The sequence below is a fragment of the Cervus canadensis genome, chromosome 25, assembly GCF_019320065.1.
Source record: "Cervus canadensis isolate Bull #8, Minnesota chromosome 25, ASM1932006v1, whole genome shotgun sequence".
In the NCBI taxonomy this organism is placed as follows: domain Eukaryota; kingdom Metazoa; phylum Chordata; class Mammalia; order Artiodactyla; family Cervidae; genus Cervus; species Cervus canadensis.
In genome coordinates, this window is record NC_057410.1 from 12122376 (window position 1) to 12134054 (window position 11679).

At 34.9% G+C, this 11679-nt stretch overlaps 1 protein-coding gene across 2 annotated transcripts in view; it reads left to right on the forward strand.

Moving 5' to 3' along the window:
* RAP1B (RAP1B, member of RAS oncogene family) overlaps positions 1-10892 on the forward strand; it is a 44097-nt gene extending 33205 nt beyond the window's left edge. For both annotated transcript variants that reach the window (XM_043446261.1, XM_043446259.1), the window contains exons 2-8: positions 634-715; positions 1717-1785; positions 3012-3068; positions 3935-4075; positions 5825-5968; positions 6604-6720; positions 8828-10892. In XM_043446261.1, coding sequence (XP_043302196.1) covers positions 659-715; positions 1717-1785; positions 3012-3068; positions 3935-4075; positions 5825-5968; positions 6604-6690 — 555 coding nt within the window. In that variant the 5' untranslated portion in view covers positions 634-658 and the 3' untranslated portion in view covers positions 6691-6720; positions 8828-10892. The remainder of the gene's footprint in view (positions 1-633; positions 716-1716; positions 1786-3011; positions 3069-3934; positions 4076-5824; positions 5969-6603; positions 6721-8827) is intronic.
* The last annotated feature ends 787 nt before the right edge of the window (positions 10893-11679 follow it).

Sequence of the window (11679 nt, forward strand, 5' to 3'; positions counted from 1 at the left end):
TGTGGACCAGATAGCTTCTGTTATAAGAACTTAATTCTGCCATTACAAGACAGCAGCCACAGACAATACACAAATGAATGGATGTGGCTGTATTTCAGTGAAGCTTTATGTACAAAAACAGGGAGTTGGACTTGTTTGCAAATCCCTCCTCTATCCTGTTCATCTTTACCGGAAAGTTAGCTCAGTTGAGGGCAGGAATTTTATTTGCTATCCATTGGACATATCCTTGTACTTATCCTTGTACTTGTACCTCAACTACTTGTGATTCAGGATTGCAGGTGGTTCAGAAAAGGAGATAACGTGTATCACTGCCATCTTTTCGCCGATAGAATACCCCTCCATGCAGTTTTTCAGTCCCCCCACCCTTTTTTCTTGATAAGAGTAAGTATTTTGTAGTAACTGAATATAGGATAGGGCTAAGAATCATGTCTAGAATTCTGCAATTTCTTTCTTCTGATGTTTTATAAAGAGCCCTACCAGTAGCATCGTTTAGTAAGTTTGTTTATGAAATGCTCCATCTTAGTATGGTATAGTACTCATTTTAAATAAATGCTTGAATGTTTTGTTTACATAAGAAGCACATGAATGCAAAGATATTACTTAAGAATTCTTTCTTTTTTTTTTCTTAATAAGGTACTAGCTTTTACAGGTTTGCACCATGCGTGAGTATAAGCTAGTCGTTCTTGGCTCGGGAGGCGTTGGAAAATCTGCTCTGGTAAGACATTCCTACTGTACCCAAGCTACTCACTCTTAAGACATGTTCTTTTTCTGTTGAGCATTAGGTTTTGCTTATTTTTTGTTAAGGTGAAATCTCATTGATTTTAGAAGTAATATAATATTTTTCTTGTAATCTAGTCAACTTTTAGTTGTATCTGGGTAGATCATATTCTCTCTGGAACATGGGTTCCAGACCAGAATACAGTTTGGACTTAAGCACAGTTTGGACTTGAGCACATACAAATCTATGTCTCCGCATTTCAGAGCAAGATAGAAATAAATTTGGTTCGATTTCAGTTGTGAGTTGGCTTAAAATATAAATTTCATGTTACAAAAATTAAATAACTTTATTTTTAAAACTTTTTTCAAAGTTTACCTTTGACTGTCCCACCATGTTTTTTATATCAAGAAACAGTTAAGAAAGAAGACACAACTTGACAGTGGTAGTTAGGAAGGGGAGAAACTTACGGCAAGTAACTTGGTGAATAGTTCAGAGTTTAGCAAAGCCCCACCTTAAGATAGACTGACCATCTTACTTTGCCACTTATTTGTCACATAAACACCCAGCACAGAATTTGACTTGCTTGGATCAAACTGAGAAGTGTGTACAGTGGAGTATGAACTGCGTTTTCATTTGTAAATATATCCAAAGTGATGGGGAGGCATTGTGAGTGTGCACATGTGTGTGTTCACCAAATAATTAGCCACTTTCTAACTAAAATTCGCATTTAAGCCCTAAAACTGAAATAGGAACCATTTAACAATTTTTAAATATATGAGCTCTAAATTTAGACCTACCCAACAAGGAATGTTATGATTATTAATTTTTTAAAAAAGCTTTCTGAAGTAATTTTCCCACCAAATACTTATGTTTGAAGGTAGTTGTGGCTGTTTTTTTAATCAGTCGTATAACTACTTATGTGAAGTTAATGTTTTTGAATGTGCAGGCTTGGATTTGTTCTTTTTGAGGGAGTATAATGGTACGTTAATTTTTTTCAGACTGTACAGTTTGTTCAAGGAATTTTTGTTGAAAAATATGATCCTACGATAGAAGATTCTTATAGAAAGGTATGTTACTTTAGAAGGCCTTTGCTTTCAACTTTACTGTAAACATAAATTCTTAGTTTTAGCTTAATAAATATTAAATGTTGTCTATAGAGTATAGGATGAGGAGCAGAGTTAATTTATAAAATTAGTGGGGAGAACTCACATCTGATTATTTCCTGGCATTGCATGTTTACCATCTTACAAGAATCTTAATCACTCTTGCTGCTTTATCTCTCTGTCTTGCTCACAAAGAATTTTAAGTTTACACTGACCCCCAAGTTGTAATTTGTTGCAATTTGACTTTAGAGTTGAGACATCCATTTCAGGTGGTAGTTCCATGTTTCTCCCCCATTTCTGCCCACCAAAGACTGAATACTCTCAGGCTCCCTGCTTTTCATATAAAGATGTAAGTACAAAAGTCTCCCTAACCTTCCTATTTACAACTCCTTGAGAAAGTTCCACTGCTCGTAATAGTAGAAAAGTTTATTTCTATGTTCATTTATATAACATGCGACAATAAAACTTAATATGCAGACATGTTTAATTTAGAAGGGAGAAGATTACGCACCGCTTTAAAGCAGCCAGCCTGGACCCTGCTGCGCTGCAGACACTGCATTTCCATTCCTCTTTTGTGTCCACTGTCTGCCAAGACTAGAAACCCTTTCTGGACCCCAGCTCTGAGGCAGCATTACCCTTTTTTCCGCATCTGTATCTTTTTTTCCTAGGAAATGTTAGGTTTAAAGGGTAACAGGGATATATAATTTTATTTGATAGCTCTCCTTCCTTGCTACCAAAAATTTTGTTCCAATATAGTGAAGGGGATGTGGTTGTAAGCAAAGGGAAAGTATATCTAAAGTATGGCAGAATTGATAAAGATAGTTACTTCTGACATTATTGGAACTATTATTACATTAAATAAAAGTATTTTGAGCTGATTTGAAATTATTTCCTCTCCAGAATTAAGTGCTGAGTGATTCACATTGAGGTTGGATCTTGTATATCTTGTAGATACCCTTGTATTAAATTGAGAACTCACGGTTTTTACACTTAATGCAGTTTGAGGATCAGTAGACCTTAGTTATCCAGCTATTTTTTTCTCCTGTTTTGTTAAAGTATGTATTACTTGAGATTAGGATCAAAGTTGCTATAATCTATGTCTGTTTTAAATATCGTATTAATATTATATGTATTAAAGTAGTCTTATATACAGGAAAAAAAATGAAGATCTACCTTAATTTCCCCCCTAGCAAGTTGAAGTAGATGCACAGCAGTGTATGCTTGAAATCTTGGATACTGCAGGAACGGTATGTACAACAGTACCAAAGTATATGCACAACTTGTGCGGTGTTGGCCTTACAAATGCTAGTATTCTTACAGACAAACATTATTTAAAGTAAGGCTTGCATCAAATCCTAAAGATGTCTTCCTTATCTTCTTGAATTCTTTTCTTGTGTGCATGGGTCATTTACTGAAGAAATAAGTAGAAAATTTGTATGAAAGTTTTCATAGCTTCACTAGTACTTTTAAAGCAAGTTAGACTGTATTTCCATATATTAAATAATGTGGAAAATACCTGAGATTCCTCAGTGACTGTGTGAAGTATTTTGAATAGTATCTTTCATCCTTCAATATATTTACAGAACAGCTAGATCTGATGGTATCTGAAGGTGAAGGGAAGATGTACTCTGGATGTGTGGTATTCATTCATCTAATGTTTGAGTACCTGATACGTGTCGTGGCTTGTATTCATACACTCAAAAGCTTACAGTCTAGCGAAGGAGGAAAAGTGTGGGAAAATGGCACCATGTAGGTAACTTGCTGGTGGACCTGGGGGAACTGGAGCATTGTGAGCTAGCTGTGAGTAACTTGGTGATTTGATTTGGGTGCCTTCCGTATGGTGTCTTGAAAAGCTGCCTTCAAGCAGCCTTTGAAGATGGGACATTTCCACTTGAGTGCATTTACTGCACATGAATCTGCTCTGGTGTATTATTTTTAAATAAAACACTTATTTCTTGAAATACCAATTTTTCAAATAGCCATGGACTACAGTTTTAAGAGATGTTACATAACACTACTGCATTCTTCTTTGAGCGCTAATTATAGACTTTGAAAATTGTCAAATTAACTGTCAAAACATTTTTTTTAAAATGATTCTTTCTTTCAACTGTAGGAACAATTCACAGCAATGAGGGATTTGTACATGAAAAATGGACAAGGCTTTGCGTTAGTTTATTCCATCACAGCACAGTCCACATTTAATGATTTACAAGATCTGAGAGAACAGATCCTTCGAGTTAAAGACACGGATGATGTAAGCTGGCTTCATAATAAATATATTTTCTTTCAAACCCTTATTATAGTGATATCCGGTTTAAAAGTTTGAATTTAAATCCAGTTTAAACTTCATCTGTTTTGAGAAGTTTGTTTTTCAAAAGCTTTTTCTTTGAAAGGGAAAAACGTACCTTTAACACTATATATAATGTAAAAAGTGATGTAACACTATATGTAATGTAAAAATACCTTCCTCTTGTGTAAAATAAAACTTATACCCTTCCTATTTTTTTCCCTTCATATTTTTAAATCTTGCGTTTGGTGGAGAAGGAGGAGAGGTGTCAGTGGCAAATATTACTAATAGAGCAGATGACGTTCTGGTAGATTTAAGAGCCTTTTTAATAAGAGAACAACATGTGAACATATCACAAGCAACTATGACAGAAGGTGCAAGAAAGCCAACAAATATATTCAATTCTAATGCTAAGTAGCATGCCCCTTCTGAGTACACCATAATGGAGTTTAACCCTGTAGGAAACCTCAAAAGGATTTTTTAAATTCCTCATCACGCTATATATATAAATTCATCTTGCATCAGAATCACCTGTAAAGCTAGTTAAAACAGATTGCCAGGTCCCACTCCCAGAGTTTCTAATTCAGTAGGTCTGGAATAGGGTTCAGGAATTTGCATTTCTAACATATTTCCAGATGGTATTGGTGCTGCTGGTCTGGGCATCACACTTTTAAGAACCACTGTACTATGTATAGTTTAATTATAGCAAATATTTTGAGAGCTTGGGAGCACCTATTAGAAATATCCTCATTTCCTGGACTTCTGAAGCAGGAGGACTTTGGGGGACCTTAACATACTTAAAGCAACTTCAGTTGGAAAAGCTGTTTATCAGTGTCTCTGGTAACTGCTATAGTTACATTAAACAGGTATTTATTAGTATACTACTATATATCTGTTCCTTAAAAAGTCACAAATCTTGATTTTCTAGTTTGGATTTTTTCCAGAACTTCTTTGGAGAGCCAATCTCTAAAGGATTAATAGGAATTTTACAGAATAAGGATTATTTTTCCCTGTAGTGTCCAAAAACATTAATATGGTCTAGATTTTTAGTAAATTAAGGTGATTTTAATTTTTGGCTTTTAGTATAGACTATATGAAAAGCTAAAAATTCTACCTTGAATTTTATCTACCTTCTAAATTTCTCCTTTTTTGTGTTATGAAACTGAGAATGAGCTATTTGATAAATACTTGTTACGAAACCAGAAAATCTGAAATTGATTTGTGTCCTTTGGAGTAACACTTTAAAATTTTGGAATATATTGACTTTTTATGGTATATCCTTTTGCATTTTCTTTTTAAAAATAAGTTCTGTGTTTTCTTACTATAATTAGTCCGTTTGTGAGGGACTTTCCTGGCAGTCCAGTGATTAAGTCTGTGCTTCCACTGCAAGGGCATGGCTTCAGTCCCTGATCAGGGAGCTAAGATCCTGCATGCTGCACGGGGTGCCTAAAATAAAAGTCCGTTTTAATACAATTTTCATGGTTTTTCCTCCCTCTTTTATAAGTAGATCATAGCTTGTTTTCTAAAAAATGTATGTGAGAAGTTCTTAGGTTAATTATTAATGCTTTTATATTTAACTGTCAGTTTTAGTACACATTATTAATTTAGTGTTTTTCTCTGGCATAATATAAAAACTAATCCTTATGGTTGACTCTTAGAATTTTGATTTGAATTTATGTAGCATATTTGTTTACTTATTTGTTTTTACCCGTTTAGGTTCCAATGATTCTGGTTGGTAATAAGTGTGACTTGGAAGATGAAAGAGTTGTAGGAAAGGAACAAGGTCAAAATCTAGCAAGACAATGGAACAACTGTGCATTCTTAGAATCCTCTGCAAAATCAAAAATAAATGTTAATGAGGTATGGTGTAATAGAACTCTTGATTTGGAATTTAGCATTCAGAATTAATGGAAAATAATGAGTGTGTATTAACACACCCCCAAGTTAATTATGTTAATTAGCATGCTAACAACCAATAATACTATTTGAGCCTCTTTATTAAACACTGGTGGTACAGTAGAATTTACCGTAAAATGAAGTAAGATTAGATGGAAAAGAATAAGGGTGGGGAAGACAGATTTAATCTTCAGATGTATGAACAATGTTATGTAAAAGATGAAAACAAATTCAAGCAGGCATGTCTGGCTCTTGCCTTCAGGGAACTTAAAATTATGTTGTAGAATAAGAATACATAGAGTCAAAGAAGAGTAAAGGATTGTTCTCTTTGGATGATGGTAAATGTTCTGACTAAACTAAGGTTTCTGCAGCTACTTAGTATTTACTTTAAGGAGAATGATGTCAGCCCTCCCAGAAAATAAACAGAAAAGCACTTGACAGTTACAAGAATACCTGGCTTTACTCTCATTCCTTAAATGAACAGAATATTTGCTTTTTGGAGAAGAGTTATGGAAAGTTCAGTTTTTTCATTGTACTCTTTCACTTGTAGTTTGGGGGGGTTTCCCTGCAAATTAAAAAAAATTAATAAATGTTTGCAGATCTTTTATGACCTAGTGCGACAAATTAACAGAAAAACTCCAGTGCCTGGGAAGGCCCGCAAAAAGTCGTCATGTCAGCTGCTTTAATATACTAAATGCATTGTAGCTCTGAGCCAGGTATGTTAATTTATCTTTTCTTCTGTTTTGTTTGTTTCCTCTAATTTTTAACCTCAACTTTATTAAAGGTCAAAAAAGCAAGTATAGAATTTTCTGTTGTAGAAAACAAATGGTTACTTCTTAGGAGTTAATATGATATCCTAGTAATTGAAATAATTATTTCACTTACATGTGATCATCAGAAGTAAGGTATTCCACATAAGTATTCTAGATGAGTTTATCCAGTATATACTCACATCTCAGTGGGTCACTGGTTTGTGCTGACAACATAGTGATGATCAAAACCAATCTTCTCTGCTTTCCTCTTTGTTACCTTAACCTAATTAAGGTCTAGTGTAAAAGTCAGACAAACCATTGCAAAATATTATAAATGTTGCTGGCGGAATAAATGCAGGATGGTACTGATAATTAAAACCCCTGACATCATGTACCAGACAAAGTACTGCCTATATGTTAGTTGAATTTTCACAACAATTCTGTGTGGCAGAATTATTATAATTCCCATATTACAGATGAGTGAACTGAGGCACAGAAAGATTGTTCAAGCCCTATAGTTAGTGAACAGCAGAGTCAGAATTGAATCTAATGATCTAAGTACATGGCTCAGAATTTGAACTCTGAACTGATTCCCAAAGTCCATAATTAGTCACTATGCTATTATGGGTACTATCAAGACTATTTAATTGGGGTATCAAACCAGTCAGATGTGAACTGTGGATTCAGGGAAAGTCTCAGAGTGAGAGCATCTAAGTTGAAATCTGATGGATAAGTAGAAATTAGAGGGTGAAGAGTTCCCAGGCGGAGAGAACCACAGATACAACCTTGAGATGAGACAGCAGAGGAAAATTGAGCAAACATCACTATAACACAGTTTTTGAAAATAGTCACAGCAAATGAGTTAACACCTGCAAAGCAGTTAGTTCAGTACCTGGCACGTGGTAAACCCTCATCTGTTAGCTGCTGTTTGCCAAGTATCATTAAGCCATTTTTTTTTTTTTTACTGTATTCTTATCCTTGGAAACTTTGGATGTTACTAGCTCTGCTTCTTCCCATATTAAATGACCCTGTACAACCATAGTACTCTGATTCTGTAGTTTTCTGGAGTTTTGTCCCTTATCTCCACTTAACGACTTTCCGCTTAGAGATACAACTTTTCATTTTTTATTTCCTCTCCTTTCCAACCACTTGCCCATTCTTAACGGCACACTTGTGCCTGAGCTCACACTCCCAACTGTCCTTTCCAGTTTGCTCCAGTCGGTCTGCTAAGATTTAGAAAATTTAGGAAACTCATTCAGTCTCTAAACGAGGGCTTAAAGTTCAAAGCATTTGTGGAAAGTATTTCATCAGCCACATCTATGTTAACAAACATTCTGGAGCAAGTCTGATTCCCAGAAAACCAATATAAAAAGGAAGTATTTTTTTAGCCCAGGCATATGTACAGAAAATCATCCCAAGTAAATAAATAAATGACAGACTGATAAATTCTGATTTTACCCTTTTAAGTTTAATTAGATAAGATTTTAGTGTAATAGCCTTTTCTGGCGTTTCTTAAGTAGGATCTGTTTTATAGAATTAAAAAATATATATCTGTCAACTGTAGAGAGCCTTCATGAAATAAATTTATTTTATTGACTTCTCTGCACCAGCTTTTTAGCCACTTACTGGAAGAGTAGCGAAGAAAAGTCTTGGAGAGCTTGGTTAAATGTGCATTCTGTACTCATGATGTAATTCTAGGATTATAAACACTCTTACAGACCAGCCATTTTGTTAGTATTGCTGCCTGTTTGATTCTAGTCAAGTTGACTTGATGTAAAATTTTAATATGGTGTTTTGTTTTGTTTTTAGTTTTCCTGCTTTTAATCTTTGGGAGGTAATACAAAGAAATTTGCATTTAAGTACATTCAACTTTCATTTGAGTGGCTTTCAGGGAGGCAGCAGAATGTGTCTACCCGTGCTTTGCTGTGAATCATAGTACATGGTCATAATGTAATGATGAGAATAGGAAGCTGTATTATATTTATTTCTAACTGTTGTCTTAATATGTCCTTTTGATCTTTAGTATGCTATTTGCAACCTGTGTTTTCAATTAATTTTCTCCTTTTGACAGGTCTGAAGAACTGTTGCCCAATTCAACAGTGCCAGCATTCCAACTTTGTTAAACCTACCAACATCTTAAATGGACTTTCTGTGGTGGTACCCTTTAAGAGGCGGATGAAAACTACTACATCAGTTTGCACATTCTAATCACTTTCCAGTATCACAGAGAGATTTTTACTTATATAATAGTCCTAGAGTATGCAGCTGGTAAAACCAGAGGCTACAATCCAGTATTACTGCTAAGAGACATTTTTCATCCACCAATGTTGTACATGTATGAAAATGGTGTACTGTATACTTTAACACACCCCATACTTTGTATTGGAGAGTACAATAATGTAAATCCTAAAAGCACCACTATTTTAGCATAATAAAAGAAAGTCCAAAGAGCTCCTATATAGACTACTCCAGATAACTTTGCTTCTTTGATACTTGTAGCTTATTGTAATTTTTTTTAAGAAATTCAAGGTCATTATCATTGTATTGTACAAATAAGCGCTTTGATTAACACAGCTATATAGTTTTTTTAATTTTTAAAAAACCTGTGGAGACAGTGATCTTGTCTTTAAAATATGATAGTCCTTTCGGTATAATGTCTTAGATTAAAGACGTTGCCTTTAATATCTGTTGGGAAGGAAATGTCCAGACTTTTCAAATCTTTTATTATATGTTTCCTTTTTTGTTTACATAGGGAACAATGTTTATAGTTGTGTGTACAGTGGGGGTCTACAACAAGAAGTGTATATTTTCAAACAATTTTTTAATGATTTAACAATTTTTGTAAATCATTTTCAGGCTTCTGCAGCTGTAGATTCTCACTGTGAATCCCCTGCTTGCTCATGCATAAGTGTATTTGCAATACCAAATATACAGGTTTAGTATTTTTGCCTGTTAGTGATTGTTTCCTATGTGTAACGTTTTGGTTGAGATGTTAAATGGTGGAAGAGTACTGTGGATGTGAATGTGGGAAGTAATTTTAATCATGTGTAATTGGTCACAAGGCCTAAGTTGCAGTAACTATTGCTGTTTTATTTAACAATGCCTTGTTGCTTTGTATGCATTAACGTTTGGGTGTAAAGATTGTGTGTCTATCCAACAGGGAGCCACAGTATTTAAATTGACCAACCTAATGTTACAACTACTTTTGAGGTGGCCAAATGTAAACTAAAAGCCTTAATTAAAGTGGTGCAATTTTGTATAACTTAGCATCAGTAGTTGAATAAATTTGGATTGCCATGCAAGGGCTTGCATTATAATTACTTGCCACTTGAATGTGTTTTGTGTAATGTTTAACAGTGCTAGTTAAATAAATATGGGTCTAACTTCTTTTTAAATGTGATAGGTGCATTTTGCATAGTGTGGTTCCATAATTTAATGTTTGGGCAAGCCAAACTCATTAATTACAGAAATGATGAGAGGAAAATGTCAGGTATTTTTCTTAGTATTGTTTGAATATCCACATAACCATCTTTTGAATTTTTCCTTTGGAAAGAGTTCTGTAAATCAAGCAATATTGCTTACGAACGTATGCCTTCTGGGTAGTGTTCGGTAGCTCTTTGAGGTATAGGAGGAAGAATTGAAAATACTTCAGCAGGTGTTTCACTTACGGATTTTTTTTAAACTATAGGATGCAGTTACACTTATGGTCATAAAAATCTTTTGATGAAGTGGACTCAAGTACTACTTTTTATATAATGGGTCTTTGTCTCAGATGTGCTGTAATTCCGTTCTTTTTTGAAATCTGTAAACGAATCTTAAACTTTCTCAAAATATTTTCCAGCCACTGGAGAATATCAGCAGTTAATTAGTAATACCATCTAATTTAGGGATGTCTGTTAATCCCTTAGATACTTGGTATTTGAATGAGACATTTAGAAGCTTTTATTTCAAAAAGAAAGAAATCTTATTCCTTACATATTAAACTCACAGAGTTCCATGTATTTAAAGGTTCAGTGTATCTAAAGAAAAAAATGTTGTTCTCTCAGAAACTGCACTTAACACACTTGTTTTGGCAGAACTGTTTTTATTTATAGTCATTGGGAGAAAATTAAATCTGAAAAAAGTGGCATTGTGGAGCATTGAAATCACTTCAGTTTGTTATGTCCTGTTATATCTCTTTGGTCCTTTTTGGGGGCACCACCATTAATTCAGTTACCTTAATAAATGTTTGTTGCCTACCAGCTATGTGCCAGGCTGAATTCTAGGCTATTAAAAACAGATAAATACTCAACAGATGAACTTAAGTAATTTCTATATCCGAAGATAGAGCAGCAACCAAGATCAACTTAGGACCCTGCCCTCCTAGAATTTATACTCCGTTTAGGGTTTTTTAGCCTCAGCACTGTAAATGCAATGTGCTAGATAATGAGTTTTCCGCTCACATTATGGGATTTTTAGCACCATCTCTAGACTCTACCCACTGGATGTAATACCACCCCCAGGTTGAAACAACCAGAATTATCTCCAGATATTGCCAGGTGTCCTTAAGTTAGATTCAGGGAAGAGGGAGATGGGTATTGAAGGGCAAGATTGCCCCAGTTGAGAACTGTTGGTCTGATGGGAACCAGTACATTAATTACAGATACGGGTTAGGGATACAGAGTGGACAGTTTACTATAGTGAATAAGAACATGGGCTCCAGAACCATATTTCCTGGATTTCTAATCCCTGCTCTGCCACCTCCTAGCATGTAAGCCTGGGTAGGTTCCTCAGTTGCTTTATCTGTATAACGGGAATGTTAGTAACGTCTATTTCATAGGCTTTAAAGGGGCTACCCAGGTGGTGCTAGTGGTAAAAACTCTGCAACATAAGAGATGCGGGTTCAATCCCTGGGTTGGGAAGATCCCCTAGAGAAGGACATGG